This window comes from Saccopteryx leptura, chromosome 7 (assembly GCF_036850995.1).
Source record: "Saccopteryx leptura isolate mSacLep1 chromosome 7, mSacLep1_pri_phased_curated, whole genome shotgun sequence".
Classification (NCBI taxonomy): domain Eukaryota; kingdom Metazoa; phylum Chordata; class Mammalia; order Chiroptera; family Emballonuridae; genus Saccopteryx; species Saccopteryx leptura.
The window spans coordinates 95,813,448-95,836,733 of NC_089509.1; the positions used below are offsets into that span (position 1 = coordinate 95,813,448).

The window sequence follows — 23,286 nt, forward strand, 5'->3', positions numbered from 1 at the left end:
TTTTAGAAATCTTTCTTATATGTATGTATAGCTCACATTTATTTCAGTGTTTAATATTAGAAGTGTTTTGTGTCTTTATTTAGAATTTTGGTAATATATTTGTATTCAGAAATATCCATAGGAATTTAACCCTTGTTTATATCAATCAGCCTATGGCAAAATTGGTTATATGTTATTTACCTTAAAGTCACAGTTAGGTCTTACTGTATTTTATTGTAAAAGTAACAAAACTTAAAAAGTACTACTAATCAAGATAGGAAATGTGGTTGACCCTTGAACCACACAGGTTTGAACTGTGCAGGTCCACCTTTATGTGGATTTTTTTACTTGACTGTGCAGCTCAACTTGTGCTATTCAAGAGGCAACTCAATGGTTGGGAATCAAGTATGCAGAGGGCCAAATGTAGTTATACTTGGATTTCTGACTGCTCAGAAGGTCAGTGTCCCTAACCTCCGGCACTGTTTAAGGGTCAATTGTATTTTTGTTGCAAACTTTGTTGCAATGCATTACACAAAGGGTTTAATTAAATACTAAAATAGACCATCAGTGATAAACTAGATCACAGTAATTTCTACCTAGTAGAGCTCACTTTAAACCAATACTTTTTATGATAATAAGTCATTTTATTCAATTAACCACAAATCAGAAGATGTTTGCTGTTTGCACACCACTGAATTTTTAGTACTTAAGCTGAAGCAATGTTAATTCCCTACAGAAACTCTAATTGCTTTTTTTAAAAGGATGAACTTTTATAAAAATCCATTTATAAAAAATAAACATCTTTTAAGAAAGCAAAATAAATTCACAGATATCAAGAGCCATGCCTGACCAGGTGATGGTGCAGTGGATTGAAAATTGGTCTGGGATGCTGAGGACACAGGTTTGAAACCCTGAGGTCACTGGGTTGGGTGCGGGCTCATCCAGCTAGAAAACAGGCTCACCAGCTTGAGCATGGGGTCGCTGGCTTGAGTACTGGATCAGACTTGAGCCCAAAGGCCGCTGGTTTGAAGCCCAAGGTCACTGGCTCAAGCAAGGGGTCACTGGCTCAGCTGGAGCCCCGATCAAGGCATATATAAGATAGCAATCAATGAACCACTTAAGTGTCACAACTGAGTTGATGCTTCTCATCTCTCTCCCTTCCTGTCTGTCTATCCTTGTCTGTCTCTTTCTTTTTCTCTTAGAAAATAAAGTCTCATGCAGAGTGGAAAGAATATCAAATCTAGCATAAAAAACCCATGCCTAGGCCGTGGCCAGTTGGGTCAGTAGTAAGCATCAGTCCAGTGTGTGGATGTCCTGGATTCAATTCCCCATCAGGGCACACAGGAAAAGTGATCATCTGTTTCTCTCCCCCTCCCCCTCTCCTCTCTCTTCTCCTCCTGCAGCCAAGGCTCAACTGGTTTGAGCAAGTCGGCCTCTGGCACTGAGGATGGCTCTGTGGCCTCCACCTCAGGTGCTAAAAAAAATGGCTTGGTTGCTGAGCAACAGCGCAATGCCACAGACGGGCAGAGCGTCGCCCCCTAGTGGGCTTGCCAGCTGGGTCCCAGTTGGTGCTTACTCAGGAGTCTGTCTCTCTGCCTCCCCTCTTCTTGCTAAAATAAAACAAACAATCAAATAAAAAAGAACCCATGCCCAGCACCGTGCCTGGCAGAGTAGGGGCTTCCTAAATAACGCTCAGTGAATGAACTTGGCTGTCTCCTTACTGCTATTAGACAAGTGACCTTACTCAACTTGCAGCGTTGTTATGCTTCAGTTACCTCTATAAAGTCAGGAAAACACCTGTCCTACCAATCTGAAAAGGTAATTCGAAGATCAACTGAGATCATATGGCCCAGGTCTTTTGTATACAGGGATACAATTGCTGACATATTTATGCTATAAGCAGTCCAGGGTCTATAATAAGCAATGATTTGGACATGGACTGAAAACACATTAAGGCTGGGGCTAGGGGATTAGTGACATCCATATAAAGCCCAAAGGAGCTGGGCAAACTGAGGCCCACACAATCATTATGCTATTTGTCCTACAGGCAATGGAAAAGTATTTTGAAAGTTCTATATACACTGAATCATGACATATCTTAAAAAGTCACTTTAATTATCCCTCAATAATTTTACGAATCTTCTGTGATTCCTAGAATAAGATTCACAAAGCAGTGAAATTTCAAAACCACGTTGGAGAACATTACAAAAGTATGTTTTATTTTACCATGTAAGGATTGTAAAAACAAAACTACTATCTGTCAGCATCATAATCTCATTTTTTTAAAAAAGGGCATCCTGACACTGAAAAAAAGTAAGAAGGCAGTACAGAATTATTAATAATAATATGTTATTGAGTTTCACTTCTGAAGAGCATCTCTGATAAGGCAAATTGGCCATACTTGGATTATTTGTTCTGAAACACTTCTGTGATCCCTTATTTCACATGCTGAAGAAACCACTGTGTTTGAAGGACATACCCCTACTATTTAACAGTTTCTACCAAGAGGTTAAGATTTCAACAAGTCTTGAAAATACATTTAGTAAGATAAAATATACTTCAATATTAAGAAGAGTATTTCTACATGAGAACATGTCATCTACTGTTCACAGATCATAGATAGATAATTTGTCATCTTACTTGGCCTTATTTTAAGAGACCAAGAATAACGAGAATGCCCAAACCTCAAGAAAGGAAGTTACACAACTACACTTAATAAAGGTGACCTCCTTAAGAATACTGATTGCTTGTGGCAGACCACAAAATTATTCAAACTCTAGCAATATTTGAAGAATATCTAAAAGCCCCCCTTTTCCTGATAGATGCCAGAAAACAGACCAGTTCTTTACTAAAACGTGTATGTTAACAAACTTAGGAGGACAGATCTCCAGGGCATCATCCTTCGTGTTCAACATTAAGCAATTTTAGAACTTGTATGTTAGTTTCTTTCAAGGATCTGTCCAAAAACCATGTGTTGCCCTGGCCGGTTGGCTCAGCGGTAGAGTGTCGGCCTGGCGTGCGGGGGACCCGGGTTCGATTCCCGGCCAGGGCACATAGGAGAAGCGCCCATTTGCTTCTCCACTCCCTCCTCCTTCCTCTCTGTCTCTCTCTTCCCCTCCCGCAGCCAAGGCTCCATTGGAGCAAAGATGGCCCGGGCACTGGGGATGGCTCCTTGGCCTCTGCCCCAGCCGCTAGAGTGGCTCTGGTCACGGCAGAGCGACGCCCTGGAGGGGCAGAGCATCGCCTCCTGGTGGGCAGAGCATTGCCCCTGGTGGGCATGCCGGGTGTATCTCGGTCGGGCGCATGCGGGAGTCTGTCTGACTGTCTCTCCCCGTTTCCAGCTTCAGAAAAATAAAAATAAAAAAAAACACCCAAAAACAAAAAAAACCCATGTGTTAAGCAATAAATAACATTGTTATTTCGTGGCTGGAATTTAAGTTTCTGAATATTCTTCCCCCCTTATAGTTAACTCTGTGAAAAAACATTTATTAAAAAGCCTAAATAGTGAGCTACATCCTCCTGAAGACTTCTGTCATTAGGATACATTAGGACCTCTTTGCCAAGTGATCATGAAACAGCATGTCTTCTTCCAACAAGACAAGACAAATACTTCAGCCTCAGGATCCGCTGAGCTAGGCAGAATGCAGGTCCAAATGGCCAAACGGAAGCCATCTGACCTCAAGAAAATTATAAGAAGCTTCCTTAGGGCAGTTCAATTTTGGTCTTAAAAGAATAGAACTGACTCTAGTTCCACATACACTTTGGTACCTTTCTATCCTACAGCTCCTCTCCATCTGACATGTCTCCCACCTGCATCATGACCCAAGTGAATCTATAATGATGAGTGTTTTAGAGAAGAGATCAACAGAGCCACGTAAACTTGACAGATATGAAAAATGAAATGCTTTTCATAGGACTGAGAAGTTTGGAAGAAATAAACTGGTAAAATTTTACAAAGTGTGTGTGCATTTAAAGAGGTCACTTATCCAATCGAACTCACTCTTTGAGAATCTCTCAACTAGGTATTCTAAGAACCGTATTCTCAATGTCTCCAAAGAAACATGAGGAAACACAGGCCTCTGGTAACTAACACCCAGCTTCTCTTTTGCACAGTGGTTTTGCAAACTAGTTTAATTTACTGGGTTTTTTGTTTTGTTTTTTTTTCCCAGCTGTGGGAATGTCATGCAGAGAGTGGAAATGGTACGAAGAATTTCAGGCCTATGTCCCAAATTTCTCTCAGCTCTTTCAGTTTAAAGATGTCTGCATTCCAGTTTACTCTCATCATCACTCTGCCTATACTTGTGTACCATCCTAGAGCAATTAACAGGGCACATGCGAAATACCGTCAGGGTTTTCACCTCTCTTTAAAAAAGCAAATAAAAAGAAAATAAAAAATGCAAATTTAATGTAAACTGCATATCTACGTATTTTTATAATTTAAAATATCAACGATTGAGGTGATCGCACTGATTAATTCATATTAACCATGATTCCTAAGACATCCCACATATTAGAGCTCAAATTGTATATTTTAACATGTCTTTTACATATTTAAAATATATTTTATATCATTACCATCGAATTATATACATATATTTAAAAGGATGCTCATCCCTTTCAGGCAAAATTGAGCTTCTTTCCAAACGCTGGGGGTTGGAGGAAGGGATTCGGGCAGGTGTATCCCACACTCACCCTCCCAGCAGGATCAAAGTAGCCTTCGGCCAGGGATTTGTTAAAGTCGGCGAAAGGATTCGGGAAGGCCCTTTCAGCCATGACGCCGGAAGCGAGCCTGCAGAACAGGGGAAAGAGAGAACCGGGGTTGAGACGGGGGCCACGGCCTGACTGCGCGGGCGGCGGCCGGAGCCCGGGCGACACTTCCCTGCGGCCTCCAGGGCCACCGCGCGGCCTCGGCGGTCCGCGGGGACGCCGGGCCCACGGCGGCCCGGCCGCTAGGGCGTGGCACCTCCGCGAAAAGGCTGCCAGGGCCCCGAACCCACCGGGATGAAGAGGAGCCGTTTTGCACCCCACGTTCCCACTCCCGCGATTTGAAGCCACTGCCCAGGGCAGTGTCCAGAAGCCCAGCCCCGCCTCCGCCTCTCACCCCGCAGCCTCCCGACGCTAACTGAAGCGGCGCGGTCACCGCTTACTTCCTGCCGTCTGGCCAATCAGAACCTGCGTCTGATGGCGCAGCGGAGGGCGGGGGCGGGCGGAGAAGTAAGGAAGCCCCGCCCCCTTCTCTCTCAGTTCTTTAAAGAAACAGGAGTGTGATTTCCAAAGGATGCTAAAGAGTGATTTAATTCCTTGATAGCTGGATTGAAGACATATCTTAATACAAAGGGATAATGTGCCCAATATTTTCTACCTTATTCTCTTTTAATTAAAATTTTTTTTATGAAAACTAATTCAAGTTCTGATAATTCATAAGAATTAGACTTTTTTTAATCTGGAAAAAAGACTGTATTGAAAAATAAGCGTTCATATTTCCACTACTAGGACTCCGTAAAATTGGGGAGGGTAGTGTCTTTCTAGTATTTTGCAAACTTTTCTTTTTTTCATTAAAAATAAACAAAACAAAAAGGAAACAGAACAAATGAAGCCCACCACCCCAATTATCAACACAAACAAAACAGCAAAAACCAGGATATATGGAAGTGCCAGTATCTCACAGGTACTCAAGAGGCCACGTGAGTGCCCTAGGGACAAGGTATCAAATGGTAATTGATAAGACGTCAGGGAAAATACATAAAACAGAAATCACAGCTTTTAAGAACGTTAATCTGATCTTTAGCCTAAGTTGGTCTCTAACACTGTATACCCAAGCCCCTTAAAAAGAAAGAGTAAAGTCCAGCAGAGCAGAACAGCCACAACATTCAATTTCAATATTTAATAGTCTCCATTATCTGAAACTTTTCCCTTTCATTTGAACTTACAATCTTACCTGGTATGCATGAGGCCCATCCGGTTGCTGGGAGAATTTTGGAGTTCAGTTTAAAAGTCAGAAAGTCACTCTATCTTCTCTTCCTTTTCTCTCTTGTTTCAGTGAAGGATCCTAGCCTCAATCATGCAGTTGTTGAAGCTCAATCCTTCCCCATTCTACACCTTGGCACAAAGCATCCCACTTGTCCCTCTGTGGCTGCCGTCCCACACTCTACTTCTGACCCCCACTCTGACTCTTTTTAACTGTCACCCTCCTAGGACACTTATCTCTCTTTCACCAAAATCATGAAGATTTGGTAGAGGCCCTCAGTGAATCTTAAATTGGATACTCTTCCTCTTTTAATTGATGGGTGTGTGGATGAGCAACTGATAAGATAGAAAAGGAAAAGGAGTGAGCGGCATATCAGCAAATTTTTTTTTATTAAAGGCTTACTATCTGTTTTTCCCATTCATAGTCTTTATATGAACAAGTAGAATCAGTGTGATATTGAAGTAAATTAATGATTACCAGAGGGAGGGAGGCATCACAGATAATTGATTGTGCTTGAGCGAAATGAAAGTCTGGAAGGAGAAGATCGAAGGAGAGTAAATAAAAGAATGAGATGAGAAAAAAGAAAAAGGGCATTTGGTCAGCTTGCAGGGAAGTCTCCCAAGCACTTGATTTGGATAACCTAGTGAGATGGCGTGGGGGTTCTCAACCTCAGCACTTCTGACACTTGGAAGGGACTTTTTTTTGGGGGGGGGGGGGGTTGGGGGAGACTGTACTATTCATTGTAGTCTGTTCAGCAGTGTCCCTGACCCCTATCCAGTAGCACTCCTCTCCCAAGTGGTAACAAATTCCTAACACCGAATGTTCCTGGGGGTAGAAGAGAAACAAAAATGCCCCACTCTTGGTTGTGAACCACTGAGATGGTGTAACCAGAGCATTTAATGAAATTAGACAGTTTTACTCCAGTGTTACCACTGCAGATGTGGCTTGCTAGAATAACATGCTGAAAGAAATTCAGAAGAATGTGGGGTGGTAGGGCATGTGTGCATGTGTATGTGTATGTGTGTGTGTGTGTGTATATTTAAGTCTCAGGTGTAGAATTCAGCTAATAATGCTTCTTGGTTTTCAGTACAGCATCATCAGTGAATGCAAGACCCTATTCAATTTTTTTCCTTATTCTCTATTACCCTTCTGTTTCTCTCCTCCATAAGGCAATCACCACCATATGTTAAATTTATACAGTTGATCCTTGAACAACAGGAGTTTGAACTGCGTGGGTCCACTTCTATGTGGATTTTTCTCCAGTACATATACAGTCAGCCCTCAGTATCTATGGGTTTAGTATCTGCAGATTCAACCAACTGGAACAAAAATTGTACTATGACTCTGCATTGGGAATCTGCAGATGCGGAGGGATGGTTGTGTGCATTGATCTGTACCATTTTATACAGTGTGTCTGTAAAGTCATGGTGCACTTTTGGCCGGTCACAGGAAAGCAACAAAAGATGATAGAAATGTGAAATCTGCATCAAATAAAAGGAAAACTCTCCCAGTTTCATACCTATTCAATGCAGTTCAATGTGGGCTCACACACAGATTTTTTAGTGCTCCTTAGGTAGCTATCCCGTATAGCCTCTACAGACTCATCACTGACTGATGGCCTACCAGAACGGGGTTTCTCCACCAAACTGCCAGTTTCCTTCAACTGCTTATCCCACCGAGTAATGTTATTCCTAAGTGGTGGTGATTTGTTATAAATGCGCCGATATTCACGTTGCACTTTGGTCACGGATTCGAATTTAGCGAGCCACAGAACACACTGAACTTTCCTCTGTACCGGCCACATCTCGACTGGCATGGTCGTGGGCTGCTCCGCTGTATACACGGTGTTATGTCATCATCTGCGCATGCACACATGCTGCCACATCATCCTACAGAAACTGGGAGGGTTTTCCTTTTATTTGGTGCAGATTTCACATTTCTATCGTCTTTTGTTGCTTTCCTGTGACCAGTCAAAAGTGCACCATGACTTTACGGTCACACTGTATAAGGGACTTGATCGTCTGCAAATTTTGATATCTGTAGGCGTTCCTGGAACCAACCTCTCAAGAATACTAAGAGAGGTAGTTAAGTTTTTGGAGAGTCAAAAATTATAGAAGAATTTTCTATTATACAGTGGGTAGGTGGGGTTGTTCAAGGATCTACTGTATATCCTTTGAAAAATATATCATGAATTGCATAAGTATGTATTTTTAACAAGTGGACTAGTACTATAAATACGCAACACATTTGTTTTAGGTCTTTGTTGCTCTCTGTACAGTTTGTTATTTTAGATAATTATGTAATATTTTTATAGTATATTTCCCCCTAATTTTACTTATCCTTTCCCCCCAAAGATGGGCACTATTGCTAACTTCCACATTACAAATAATGCAGCTAGGGATATCCAGGTATATGTTCTTAAAAGGATCTGGATGTGAGTATTTCTGAAATGTATACATACCCAGAAGTTGATAGTTGGATTATAGGGCATTCTCATACTTAATTTCCCCAGTATGGACTGTTAGATGGCTTTCCAGAACTAATGGGCTAGTTCATATTCTCTGCAACAGAATCTAATAATTTCTGTCATTCCTCTCCAACACTTAATATTATTTAGTGTTCTAGTTTTTGCAATTTTAACAGACAATTTGGAATTTTACTGATGTTTAAACTTTCAGTATTTTTGTTGCTAGTGGGGTTGAGCTTTTCTTCAATACTTGTTAGACATCTGGAAATTTTCTGAGATTTACCTGTTCAAATCCTTTGCTCATTTTTAAACTGGGTATTGCATTATTTCTTGTTGATTTGCAGGAGCTGTTCTTTGTTTTGTTTTTATTTTTGGGGGAGGTAGGATAAGCTAGATATTAATCTTCTTTGTCTTTAGATGTTGCAGATACCTTCTCTAGTCTGTTAACTTTTTCTAGGGTATCCATTGTGAACCTTGAGAAATTAGGTACCTACTAAGAAGGGCTCCTGGTGACTGTGCTCAAGTTAAAAAACAAAACAAAACAAAACAAAACAGAGCCTAGCAGCCATTTCTACACAGAACTTCTCATGTAAACTGCACTTCAGAAAGAAGCCTGTACTGAACTGCCTGCCTGCACTATGTTTCTGCCATATGAGCTAGCCCTTGTAGAGGAATTCCTGGAATCTGATTTCAACCAATAGTACTGAGGCTTTCTTCATCCAATTGGAGGTTCACAGCTCTGACCAATCAGTAAAATGCCTTTTGGACCAATTAAACTTTGAGGATTCAAAATCCTCATTTGCATAAATATGAACCAATAAAGTGCCAGGCGTGGGGACAGGATTGAACTCCCCTCTAGCTGTGGAATCCACTTTTCCTTTTGTTGAAGACTGCGTTGTTTTCCCTGTGAGAGCTGAAACACCCAAGACTTAGCAGAGTGAAGCAGAGAAGACGCTGTTGTTGATCCACACTTCTTCATTTTCTTTCTTTCTCTTTTTAAAATTTTTCACTGCTTTGGGAGAGAGAGAGAGAGGAAGGGAGAGAGAAAGAGAGTGACAAAGAGAAGCATTATTTTATAGTTCACTTAGTTATTCCACTTAGTAGTGCATTCATTAGTTGCTTCTCATATGTGCCCTGACTAGACATCAAACCTGTGACCTTGGTGTACCGGAATGGCACTGTCTATCCACCAAGCCACCTGGAGGGCCACACTTCTTCATTTTGATGAAGTTAAACCCATTTAATTTTGACATTGCCATTTGAAGATTTAGTTTCATGTTCAAAAAGTCTTTATCCATTCATAGTCTGCAGAAATGACTTCTTCCTACATTTATTTTTATTAGCTTTTTACTTTTTATAGTTAGGTCTTTAATCTCTTGGGAATTTACTTTTGAATGTAGCAAAAGATGTGGATACAAATTTATTTTGGGGAAGATTCAAAATTGTTTAGAAAGTTAGATGTAATCAAAGTATGAACCAGTTCTCTCTTTGTTAGTTGGAAAAACCCAAAGATTTGAATAACTGGAAATCATCTAGATTTCTTTTGTATGTTTTATTTCATTAGAGAGCCATCCCAAAGAATTCCTCCTTGGTTCTTTGGCTCCAAAGAAAAATGCTTTACATTTAGGACCTGTATTTATATTCTAAGGCTGCCACAAGGTAGCACAGTCTGTATGGCTTAACCAACAGAAATTTATTGTTTCACAGTTCTGAAGGCAAGAAGTAAGATTAATCTTGTCAGCTCAGTTGATTTCTTCTAAACCCTCTTTCCTCACCTTGTACATAGTTATCTTCTTCCTGTCTTCACATGGAATTCTCTCTGTGTGTCTATGTTTGAATATCCTCTTCTTATGAGAATACCAGTTATATTGGACTAGGGTCCACTCTAATGACCTCATTACATTTAATTTGTCTCCAAATAGAGTCACATGGACTTAGGACTTCATTTAATGTGTGGGTGGAGCACAATTTAGCCCACATATACCTATCTTTTCACCTATGGCGATGGTGTCTGAACACATTTGTGATTAATACAAGTTTAATTTTTGATGACTTTTCAAGGGACATTTCATTTTTGGTAAATTTAGAATAACTTTTTTGGAAAAAATATTACAATGCTCCTTTTTTAATTTGTGACTCTGCCTTGTGTAAACTTTCAGAAAATAATCATTATATCATTGTCTTTAAAAGAGAATGCCCCCAGAAATCATGGAAGATTTATATTAAACAGAGAAAGCAGGTATCATTTGGTCATTTGAGGGCTCTTTAGTTCCATGCTAAGATCTTAAAGTGTTATAGTTAGAGTGAAATAAATATGTCATAGTTAGAGTGAAAGTGAAGCTATAATTATAGAGAGGCTCAAAAACATAATCGCATAGGAATTTATTTTTCTCTTACTTCAGATTAGCTTTGCTTCATGTGGGAACTCAAGATTCCAGGTTCCTTCCATGTTGTTGTGTGATCCTCATCTGTGAGATCCATCCTGGTCACAGTTCTGTCTGCATTCCAGCCTGTGGGAATGCCAGGAGAACAAAGGAGTGCATAGCAGATGTCTTCAACCCCAGACTAAGAAGTAGAATCCATCACGTCCCACATTATTCCACTGATGAGAATGTAGTCCTATAGCCACGTCTAGGAGCCTGTGAATGAAGTGTTCTGCTGAACTGTTTGTTGTGTGCCCGTCTACAATGAATGAAAGGGAGGACTGACTTTAGTGGATAGTGGATAGTTAGTGGTCTCTGATGCATAATGGAAGTTCCAGTAACTGATATTATATGTCTCCTATCAAAGTGGAAACATACTAAAGTTTCTGTGGTGTTTTCTTGCCTCTGACCTCTTAGCAACCATGCCTTCTTTGTTTCCTCCTACATATTCCCTTGAATTTTCTTGGCAACTAGGTCATTGACTTCTGCTAGAAGACAGATCAAAAGTCTCCATATTCTCTTTTCTTTTCTTTTTTTCTCTCGCACCCTCCCTACCTTCCTACCTCCCTTTCTCCCTCCCTCTCTCTTTCCCTCCCTTCCTACCTCCCTCCCTCTTTCCTTCCCTCTCTTTCTCCATCCCTCCCTCCCTCCCTCCTTCCCTCCCTTCCTCTTTCTTTCTTTCTTTCTTTCTTTCTTTCTTTCTTTCTTTCTTTCTTTCTTTCTTTCTTTCTTTCTCTCTCTGTTTCTTTCTTTCTTTCTTTCTTTCTTTCTTTCTTTCTTTCTTTCTTTCTTTCTTTCCTTCTTTCTCTTTTTCTTTCATTCTTTCCCTTTTCTTTCTTTCTTTCTTTTTATTAAAAAAAATTCTCCCCATCTTAAAAACAGACAACTAACATAAACATATACATATATATAGTAAAAATTAGACAAATGCCTTTTACTATTTTAACTTTTCTCCTGAGAAAAGTTTAAGTATAGTGTCTTTTAATTAGAGTGTCTGTTTCTTTTTCAGCTCAAAAAAGTATAAAGCAAGAATGACCTTAGCTTGGGTTTAAGATCCCCATGCCATTGGCCTGACATACAGCTGGGACTGGGTAATACTGTTGCAATTTTCTTGGACAGAATTCATGGATTGACAGGAGCTACTGCTAGTGGAGGAAACAAGAACATAAACAGATGCACCCCATACACAGCACAGTACACCTTTAATTTCCTGGAGAGAGTATTTCTTGTGATGCTGGCAGCATTTCCTCCCTCTGTTGTCAGGACTGTTCGTAGTGTGCTGACAGATTCCTTTCTTTAATGTGCCTGCCGGTGAGAGCCGCCATCATGTGAGGCATGGGTGCGCTAGGGTTTCCTGGGGAGATTAAAGACTGTGAGTTCAGAAAGTTGGTAAAAATGTACAGACATTCACACTGTTATTTGAGAAAGCATTTGAGAAGGAATCTTGATCAACAGTGCTAGTCCAGGTCTTTACAAGCAAAAATGGAAAAAAGGCTTTTTCCTTTATGCTTGAAAATATGTACCAATATTATGTTGTTAAAATTATACCAGTCCCGTTTCTCTGTTGGCTGAGAAAGAGTGATGAAGGTGGATATGGAAGGTGTCCTGGCCTGGGGCAGCCTCTGGCAACATTGACTCTTCATTCAGGAGGATTACATTTGCGTCCACCCCCACTCACCCATCCATGGCTCACCTAGGCACTGAGATGATGCTTCACCCAGTTCTTATATAATGTTGTCCCATTTTGAGGTATTCCTTTGGCATAGGTGGCAGCCCTACTCCCCGGCAGGGGTAAGTAATCAACAGAGACACTCTGGCCCATAGAGTTCCTTCAGAATTGCCTCACAGCAGGTACTTTTCAATCCTTTGTAAGTGAAACTTCAAAATTTCCTGACTTGCTTGGTAGCCACGTTTCCTTTTTATTTCCCCAAAGAGATAAGTGTTCAGATGTACAGGTGAGTAAGTATGTGAGTAGGGTACAACTTAGAAAAGAGGTGGGAGAAGCTGCTACCTCAGGGCAATGTGAATTTAGCAGTGTAACTTACAGACCTAAAAGGAAACTTCAAGAATTCTGCTGGTTCATTGCTACTGCCATGCAGGATCATCTGGAATTTACCACCTTGCTGCTCAGCCAGTGTCTGTGGTGCAGAGAAAAGGGGCTTCAAGACCCAGATGGTTCTTGTACCTGCAGGGAGGAGCTGGCTCCTTTGCCATTGTCACAACATCTGGCTGAGTCTCAAAAAGCCTGGGTCCGGAGTGCTCTCATACTTTGTGTCATCCCAGGAGCTTACTCAAAATGTAGATTCTCTGATTTTACTGCTAAAGTTTTAGATTAAGTAGGGTTGGGTTGAATCTGCATTTTTTGGAAACAGGTTCATATGATCCTCTTGCAGAGTCAAGTTTGAGAGATGTTAGAGAAAGAGAGAGGGGAGAGAGACAGGAGACACACACACACACACACACACAAACACACGCACATACAGGATCTCATATACAAAAACTGTTGCTAAATGGTAACAAATAGACTGTGAAAATATATGAATTATATGTCATGCCTTCAAGTTTATATTTGATACATTGTAGTTCCAAAAGTACTTCCTGGGCTACTGTTGGAAGGAAAGGAAAGGAAAGGAAAGGAAAGGAAAGGAAAGGAAAGGAAAGGAAAGGAAAGGAAAGGAAAGGAAAGGAAAGGAAAGGAAAGGAAAGGAAAGGAAAGGAAAGGAAAGGAGATAGATGTCTGTTCCCTTTGTTTTGGTAGACAACTAGAGTTTTTAACATCCTCGTATTTCCAGTTCTTTCTTTCTTAGATCTAACTTAAATATCTCTCAGCCAGAATTTTAAACCTGTTTTGAGCAAGGAGGAGAACAACTGGTCAGTACATGTCTTTTGTAAGTTTTAAAACTTTAACTTGATTTTCTTCAGGCAGCATAATTTTATTTTATGCCTTTCACCATGAAGTCAAATTTACAGCTCTTTAATAAAGCCCTGCACAATCAAGCCAGAGGCCAGACAGAATAATGCCAAGTGTTAGTAGATTTGCTGTCACTTCGTGTGTAAAGGCTCATAAACCCTCAAAAGCACTTGGTGTTGTTGGCGGAACTACAAAAAAGCCAAGAATGAGAGACTAGGCCACAGCCCTTCCTGATTGCAGCTACTGTTTATGGGGTCTTTATTGTGTGCTAGGTGCTTTACCTGAGTTATTTCCTTTGAACTATGAGTAGCCACTGCTATTAATATCCAGCTTTTATAGGTGAGAAAACTAAGACTTAGAAGGTTAAGTCACTTTTCAGAGGCCACCATCTAGCAAGTGGTAACTCTAATCTTCTGGATGGAGAGCTAATATGCTCAACTATACTTTACCCCTCACCTCCCCCAAGGCAGCCCAACCCTCTGTAGTTTTGTCCCTTCTTGCCCTTTAGTGACATTGGGGTCTCAGGCTTGCCCTTCGGTTACTCAGACTTTCTCCTAGCCTCTGCCCTCCATTGTGAATTCCTAATTTATCCTTCCTTTTCTCTCAGAAAACTTTATTTGTCTCATTCTGAATATTTCAGAGTAGAATTCAAATAAACTGATGCAGATGTATATGGTGGGAGACATACCTTTATTAGTTTCCTACAAAAATCACATATTAATCTTTTTTCATGTATACTGTTTATATGTATGTTTGGCTTTGTCTGGATACATAAGGCTTAGGCCTCTCAAATGCCTCCAAATTATATTCTCTGATTCACCTGTTGGTTTTTTCTTTGGTCATTCACCCATTTACTTTTAAAAAAAAATTTTTTTTTATTATTTTTATTTTTCTTATTTTTTTTCTGAAGTTGGAAATGGGGAGGCAGTCAGACAGACTCCTGCATGCGTCCGACCGGGATCCACCCGGCACGCCCATCAGGGGGTGATGCTCTGCCCATCTGGGCCGTTGCTCTGTTGCAACCAGAGCCACTCTAGTGGCTGAGGCAGAGGCCACAGAGCCATCCTCAGCGCCCGGGCCAACTTTGCTCCAGTGGAGCCTTGGCTGCAGGAGGGGAAGAGAGAGACAGAGAGGAAGGAGAGGGGGAGGGGTGGAGAAGCAGATGGGTGCTTCTCCTGTGTGCCCTGGCCGCGAATCGAACCCGGGACTCCTGCACACCAGGCCAACGCTCTACCACTGAGCCAACCAGCCAGGGCCCACCCATTTACTTTTTTTCATTCCAATAGGTGTTTCAGGTAGATGTTTACAGAACATTTATTGTGTTCTAGGGTTTTTGGAATACAAAAATAAATGGTGTGGTTTTGAACTAAAGTATCTTACAAACTAGTAAGAAGACGAACGAGTAAACAGTTGATTATAATATACATAAATGTTATGTTGCGTAAGACGCACAGGATACTGTGGGAACTCACAGCAGAGGTGCCTTCCCTGACATGGGCAGTCAGGGTGGTTTCCTGGCAGGTGATAGCTGAGCTGAGTCTGGAGGTAGAGCAGTGAGATAAATAACGGTGAGCAGAGGGTGATCTAGATGAACTACAGTTAGCATGTCTTCTAGATTTTATATGAATAGAATTATGTAGTATATACTCTTTCTTTTTCCACTCAACATAATTATTTTGAGATTTATCTCTATTATACATATCAGTAGTCCTTTTTATTGTTCACTTTTATTCTATTTTGTGGATATACCACCATTACTTCTCTATTCACCTCTTGAAAAATATTTGGATTATTTCCAGTGATTGGCTATTACAAATAAAGGTCTTATTTATACATACAAGTCTGTGTATGGGTATAGGCTTTCATTTCTCTTGGGTAAATACCTAGGAGTGGAATGACTGGATAGTATATTAGGTGTGTGTTTAACTTAAAGAAGGGAATGAATTGTTTTTGTTTGTTTTTTTCATTTTTCTGAAGCTGGAAACAGGGAGAGATAGTCAGACAGACTCCCGCATGCGCCCGACCGGGATCCACCCGGCACGCCCACCAGGGGCGACGCTCTGCCCACCAGGGGGCGGCGCTCTGCCCATCCTGGGCATCGCCATGTTGCGACCAGAGCCACTCTAGCGCCTGAGGCAGAGGCCACAGAGCCATGCCCAGCGCCCGGGCCATCTTTGCTCCAATGGAGCCTTGGCAGCGGGAGGGGAAGAGACAGAGAGGAAAGCGCGGCGGAGGGGTGGAGAAACAAATGGGCGCTTCTCCTGTGTGCCCTGGCCAGGAATCGAACCCGGGTCCTCCGCACGCTAGGCCGACGCTCTACCGCTGAGCCAACCGGCCAGGGCTGGAATGAATTGTTGACCAACATATACCATTTCACATCCCCCCGGTAATGTATGCGAATTCCAATCCTTCACATTCTCGTTGACATTCCACGTGTTCAATCTTTGACTTTTAGCCATCCTAGCATATTTGTAGTAGTAACTCATCGTGGTTTCAGTTTTCATTTTCCTGATTACCAACACTTGTGAACATCTTTTCATATCTTTATTTGTAATTCGTATATTTTTTCGGTGATGTATCTGTTTGAATCTTTTGCCCTTCTTTTTATTCGGATGTGTGTTTTCTTCATAGTTTTGAGATTTCTTTATATAGTCTGAACACAAGTCCTTTATCAGCTGTGTGGTTTGTAAATTTGTTTTCCTAGGTTGTGGCTTGTCTGTTTATTTTCTTAGCAGAGTCTTTGAAAACTATCTAGTGACTGGTCATTTTGGGAAATCCAAGTGCCCAGAACCTTTGCTTTAACCTGGGACCACTCTGAAAGGACATCTTAGTTCCAGAGCTCCCCGTGGGAGGCGCAGGGGCCTCTGCTGCAACTGCATCATGGGTCGGCTTCTCCATCTGCCCAATCAGCCTCCTCGCTTCTCCACACCGCTCATTCCAGAGGGGCCTCTGCAAAACCTCGTACATGCAAGTCTCCGTCTCAGAGTCAGTTTAGGCATCGAAGCTGAAAACAAGACCCATGACTGTGTTTGCTTGCTTTAAATCCTTACTCTGTAAATGAACTGTCCCTTATACACAGGAAAGTGTACACTGATGCACATCTGTCTCCAGTTACAATTCTGGAAAAGAAACCCTATACACAGGAAAGTGTACACTGATGCACATCTGTCTCCAGTTACAATTCTGGAAAAGAAATCTAACATCAGAATACTCTTAACTGTCTAGCCTCTCATTCCCTCAAAGAATCTGTGTATTACTTTCTCAGAAGGAGGTACTGAACAGCATGCTACTGGGCTTGCCTCTCCCTTGGCTCTAGATGTAGATAGAGCCTTCCCTGTCCCCAACCTCTTCCCTGCCCTCTGACCTTACATTTACATATTCGGGAAGGGCACTTTTACTCTGGCATCTTACACCTGGCTGGTAGAAATGGCAGATGGCCCTGATATATAACAGATACAATTGGAATCATCTGTATTTTGTGGAAGCTCCATAATTTATATGTGGGAGTGGCTCAGGCAGCTGTCTTATGGGGTGGGACACAGAACAGAGTCGTCTGAACCTGCATTTGCAAAACACTTTTCATAAGAGAGAAAAAGCATCAATTGTGCCTATTAAAGAATAAAAGATGAGAAGGTTGATGGAAACAGCACTAATGTTTCTCCAGGCCACCCCTTGGTACTGGCATTTTTTGGATGACTTGTGTCTTTATGTTAAGATTAATTTGGTGTTATTTCGTACATTGATGCCCCCTCCTCTTTTTCAAATGTAAGTCTGATTTCTCCTTTCATTTTTTTTTCTTTTTTTCCCTGCGGTTCGCCTTTCTTCGTTCAAGGGTTTGGATGGTAGATTTACCTTTACACATGTTTGTGCTCCCAGCTATACATATCAATTTGCAAAAAGCCAAATGGAGAACAGTTTAGCGTCACTGAAATGTCAGGAAAATGCCCAGAAGGCACCAATTCAACACTGGAGTTTCAAATTTTGAGAATGGAATTAGGCCACTAAATCAGTTTTCCTGCCTGTGTCACGGACCATAGGGATATGTCCTAGTTCTTTTTTTAAAAAAATAAAGCATTTGAACCCCACTCACAGATCTGTGCTGGAGACCTGCGGGAAACCTTTGGACTCCAAACTAATTGAAATCTGCATCGAAATGGCCTTTTCCTTTATTAAATAACTGATTTGCTGTACAACCTTTTTCTTTGGCTTGCTTACATTACTCTTTTTTAGCTGCCCAAATTGGCTATTCTCTAAGGCTGAAAGAGAAGAAAGAAAAAGAAGAGAAAAAAAAAATATCAAGACTGAATCATGCTGTTTGTTGGATCATGGGTTTCGCTTTTTCTTTTGTGTTGGGGGAAAGAACACACTTCTTTTGTTTTTTGCTGGGAGACAGGCCAGCTGTTGATACAAAGTATTATTAGCGTGTTTCCCATGCCATCGATGAAGCAAACATATCCTTTTTATTTGAAAAGTGAGGAAAATTGAAAATGTACGGGTGGGCCCATCATTATCATTCAGCCCCGTACCATAAAACCTGCCTCTGATAGCAGCAGGCGGCATTTGCTCATGGCCACATTTCTTTTCCAGGGCTTGACAGATTGTGGTTTTTCGACCAACCGTCTCCTTATTAGCATGCTGCCCGCTCTCTCTATCTGCTCCTGCTGCACCTGCTGTGGTCCTGATTGTTCTGCGAACATAGGTACCACTGCCTTCAGAGATTAAGGGTGCGTTGTGAGCAGAAATAAACCAATGGATTTATCAGGGACTGTACAAATTTTACCCATCTTTTGAACAGAAATTGAAAGATCTCTCTCAGGAAAGTAATGTTTTCCTTTGGGAACTGTAAGTTAAAAATGTCTTTACAAACTGTAACTCTATCCCCATTTGAACTCCTCATTTCTTCTGCTTTTTAAATTTTATTTTTAATTATTTTATTTATTTATTTTTAATTTATAAGGCACGATAGCCAGAAAAAAGTGAAAGAAAGCCTCATTTTTAATCTTCTATAGAAAAAAAAAAGTGAAAAAAATTTCCCAACTGTATTTACTGAGATTTATGTAACAATTCTAGGAGAAATCTTAGAGGACTGCAGATTCATACCTTTCATGAATCTTTCTTACTTTCATACAAATGTGGGAAATTAACGATACAATAAGTTGCCTGACCAGGCAGTGGCACAGTGGATAGAGCATTGGCCTGGGACGCTGAGGACACCGGTCTGAAACCCTAAGGTCACTGGCTTGAGTGCAGGGTTTGCCAGCTTGAATGTGGGATCATAGACATGACCCCAAGGTTGCTGGCTTGAGCAAAGGGTCACTGGCTTGGCTGGACTCCCCCCCCCCCCAGTCAAGGCACATATGAGAAAGCAACTAAGGTGCCACAACTATGAGTTGATGCCTTTCATCTCTCTTCCTTCCTGTCTGTCTGTCTTTCTCTTGCTAAATAAATTAAGGATTACTGTAGTTTGTTTAGTGGAGAGCTTAGTAAGAAAATTATGTACTGTTTTAACATTTACAAATTATTTGGCTGACACCGCACATTTGTAGATGATGAGAAAGCTTTTTGCTAAGGCTTGGATCAGTGCAAGCAACTTTGCAGAAAGAAATTTTTAGTTTGATTTACCTTTAAGGATTGAAGAATGTATATCCCAGGGTCTAAAGGCTTCTCTCTCCCAAATGATGCTCTTTGCAACTAGAGGTGGTTTAGCTTAGGGAGGGAGGAGCTCCACTGCTGCTGACTTGGTTTGGAATTTCTGACTACTGAGCTTTTCAGAGGACAGACCAAGACTGTGGTGGGGTGCCAGAGAGGGGGATGTGTGTTGACACTGGTTTGCTCCCTGCCATGTCTCAGGAGTGAGTGCTTTCCTCCTTGCACAATGACTGGAACACCAGTGGAGCGACCCAGAAATAGGGCTGCTCCACTTTTATGTGTGGGTAGGAGAAAAACTTCCCTATCGTGGCACATTTATCTGCTAGCACTTTGACATTTCCAATTTGGAGATTATAGGAGCAACTAAGGAAATATTAGGGAAGGAGCAATCAAAGAGATGGAAATCTAGTTTAAGTCACATATCATAAAATGGGGAGGCAGAGCCATAAACCAGTTATAGGACCTTAATCATACTTGCTTTTTCCCATATTATCATAAGATTGAAAGAAAGTAAGGAAAGAGAGAAGGGGGGAATAAGGAAGGAAGGAAAGAAGGAAAAAAGGATGGATGGAAGGAAGGAAAAAAAGGATGGAAGGAAGGAAGGAAGGAAGAAAGGAAGGAAGGAAGAAAGGAAGGAATTGAGGGAGGGAGGGAGGGAGGGAAAGAGGAAGGAAGGAAGGAAGGAAGGAAGGAAGGAAGGAAGGAAGGAAGGAATTGAGGGAGGGAGAGAGGGAGGGAGGAAGAAAGGAAGGAAGGACTTGAGGGAGGAAGGAAGGAAGGAAGGAAGGAAGGAAGGAAGGAAGGAAGGAAGGAAGGAAGGAATAGAGGGAGGGAGAGAGGGAGGGAGGGAGGAAGAAAGGAAGGAAGGACTTGAGGGAGGAAGGAAGGAAGGAAGGAAGGAAGGAAGGAAGGAAGGAAGGAAGGAAGGAATTGAGGGAGGGAGGGAGGGAGAGAGGGAGGGAGGGAGGGAGGAAGAAAGGAAGGAAGGAATTCAGGGAGGGAGGAAGGAAGGAAGGAAGGAAGGAAGGAAGGAAGGAAGGAAGGAAGGAAGGAAGGAAGGAAGGAATTGGAGGGAGGGAAGGAAGGCTCTTGTCTCTGAGAAGTGCCTTAAAACTCTGTGGTCTCTGGATTCTGCAGCTAAGATGAAGAGCATTGTGGGGCAAAACTGGGGAAAATCCCTTTGAAGGCTGTGATACTCTGGACTGGGACACTTTATAATGTTTCCAGGGAGCCAATTTCTGGAGACAGTTACCTGGTTTATAAACAATTTTTTTTTTTTTTTGACGTGAAGGGTTGAATTGTGTTTTGGTAGGAATTGTCTGAATAATTGACTTAAATGAGTTTAATTGGTTATAAGAAAGTGTTTTGTTTTCTTGGATGATGTAATTATGGCTTGTGTTGAGTTCCTGCAGGAATGATTTCAGCGTTAGATGTATTTGAATTGCATTGATTGTGCAAGTATGCATTTGATATCTGTGGATTTGTTCAGGTCTCTCTGATGTCCTGAGTATCCTGGAACAATGGGCAGTTATTATTTTGCAACCGCAATTAAGGCATCAAGTCGCTACCAATTCCTCCATAAAAAAGGATGTAAGATCACCTTGAGCAGACCTGTCCCACTGGGGAGTTGCAGATGTCTCTCTCTCTGAAGAGAAACCTTCTGCGGGGGGACACTATGCCGTCTAGAAGACCAGGCCTTCCTCATGCTTATTACCCTGAAGAATATCATATCATTCAACTCTTTCCAATTTTTCTCTTCACGTGGCAGGGGCTTCAGTAGAGATGTAAGGGTGGTGGTAACCAAGCAGGCGAGAGTGCAGCTAGACATTGGCAGCAAGCAACACGATGGTACGGGGAGTTGCTGGCAACCAAGAACCTGGCAGCAGGGTGAAGCCAACAAAGTCGACTGCTACAACTTTGGCTCGAAGCCAACCCAATATACCAATCCACAAGAGTTAGACTTCACTGTCGCCCAGAATTCCTTTTTTTTGTGCTATACCATTTTATGATAATATAATAGCAGCATTTGATGGCTAGACAACCTTTAGACATAGTTATACAATTTAATAACACACAGCTTTATGCTTTTTACATATAGAAAAGTGGATGCTACAAAAGGTGAGTTAAAACTGCTAGTCTTCGAGCAAGTCACTAGAGAAGTCAGAAATAGTATAACTAGTGTGAATGGGTAGTGAGTGGAAACATTTCATGTCATTAAAGTTTGCTCAGCTGCAGAAAATAACATTTAATGTGTTATTTGGAATGAAGTATAGAAAATACCTGCCTTCGGCCCTGGCCGGTTGGCTCAGTGGTAGAGTGTCGGCCCGGCGTGCAGAAGTCCCGGGTTCGATTCCCGGCCAGGGCACACAGGAGAAGCGCCCATCTGCTTCTCCACCCCTCCCCCTTTCCTTCCTCTCTGTCTCTCTCTTCCCCTCCCGCAGCCGAGGCTCCATTGGAGCAAAGATGGCCCGGGCGCTGGGGATGGCTCCTTGGCCTCTGCCCCAGGCGCTAGAGTGGCTCTGGAGGGGCAGAGCATGGCCCCCTGGTGGGCAGAGCTTCGCCCCTGGTGGGCGTGCCGGGTGGATCCCGGTCAGGCGCATGTGGGAGTCTGTCTGACTGTCTCTCCCCGTTTCCAGCTTCAGAAAAATAAAGAAAAGAAAAGAAAAGAAAAAAAGAAAATATCTGCCTTCTTCACCCACCCCCCCTTGAAGCCCAGGACTAGTGGCAAAAAAATCTAGGAGAAGATTTTTAATTTTGTATATTGCCTGCCTTCCTGATACAAATTTTGAGATTACATATTTGAAATATGTAGTAAGAGTACACAGAAATCTAATTACTGGTAACTGCAATGAGAGAAGTCTCTCTGTTTCTGAGGTTCTTAAACATTTTTTTGTGTCGTGATGGCTTTGGCAATCTGTTGAAGCTTGTTACCCTTCCTCAGAATAACCTTTTAAAATGAACAATATAAAATACAAATAATTCAAAGAAAACACACCATATTGAATATGTTATCAAAATATTTAAACATTGTAATATAGTAATATGTGTGCTTTCTACTTACACATTAAAAAACAGAATCTAATGACTGGCTTAATAGTCATTATAATCCATATACAGTGTTTCAATACAGCTACAAAAACTGCTACAAGAAATCAAAATATCAGCAACTTCTGTCTGTGACAAAGTTATAGGAACTGCTGATACGACTGTGGTTTGGCACCCACATTTGTATTTGAATGGAAGACTAAATTTCAGTTAGACAGTAGTGAAAATAAATATTGTTTTTCAATTCAAGTTTTGGATCCTTTGAATGCTATTGCCAGACCCCTTCCTGATGGCTCAGGATGAAGAACTCCTTCTCTGTTGGGTTTCCAAATCTTCTTTCATCACTTGCATCACTGAGATGACGTTCAAATAGAGGTTTCAAATAGGTTTTCAAATAGGGGCACACTGGTGGCTTCATCAGAAAATTGAGTGGAGTCAGCCAGAGAGTGCAATAAGAACACAGGTTGGGTGAATTGTAGATCAAATTATAAAGTCATAAAATTTTTTTCTGTCCCCTGCAAAGTCTTCCTCCAAGTCAGAGGCTCGGTGCTTCTGAAAGATCTGAACAATTCCATTAGATGTAATTGTTAGTGACAAGGCTTTAGCCTCTATGTGGATATAGTAAGGATGTATATTTACATACAGTCTACAGGGAGATGGCACTATTTAATCCACAGGAACTCAGTACCAATGACGGTTCTGGGTTCCTTGGCACTCGAGTAGATGGGTAAAGAGTGTTTTTGGTCGTTACTGATGCCTTTCAGTCACCTTTTGCTGCATTATTTCTCGTGCCTCCTCATAAGCCACTTGTAGGCTTTATTTAGCAAACGGGAAAAGCAGTCTT

The 23,286-nt window shown here is 41.6% G+C and overlaps 1 protein-coding gene across 2 annotated transcripts in view; it reads right to left on the reverse strand.

Annotated features, from left to right (window-relative positions):
* The window catches only part of LANCL1 (LanC like glutathione S-transferase 1), a 49,137-nt gene extending 44,007 nt beyond the window's left edge, over positions 1-5,130 (reverse strand). The window contains exons 1-2 of one of the 2 annotated variants that reach the window (XM_066346704.1): positions 5,081-5,130; positions 4,672-4,768 (exon numbers count right to left, since the gene is read on the reverse strand). In XM_066346704.1, the coding sequence (XP_066202801.1) occupies positions 4,672-4,752 (81 nt within the window). In that variant the 5' untranslated portion in view covers positions 4,753-4,768; positions 5,081-5,130. The other variant, XM_066346703.1, reaches the window with a different exon arrangement.
* Between the last annotated feature and the right edge of the window lie 18,156 nt (positions 5,131-23,286).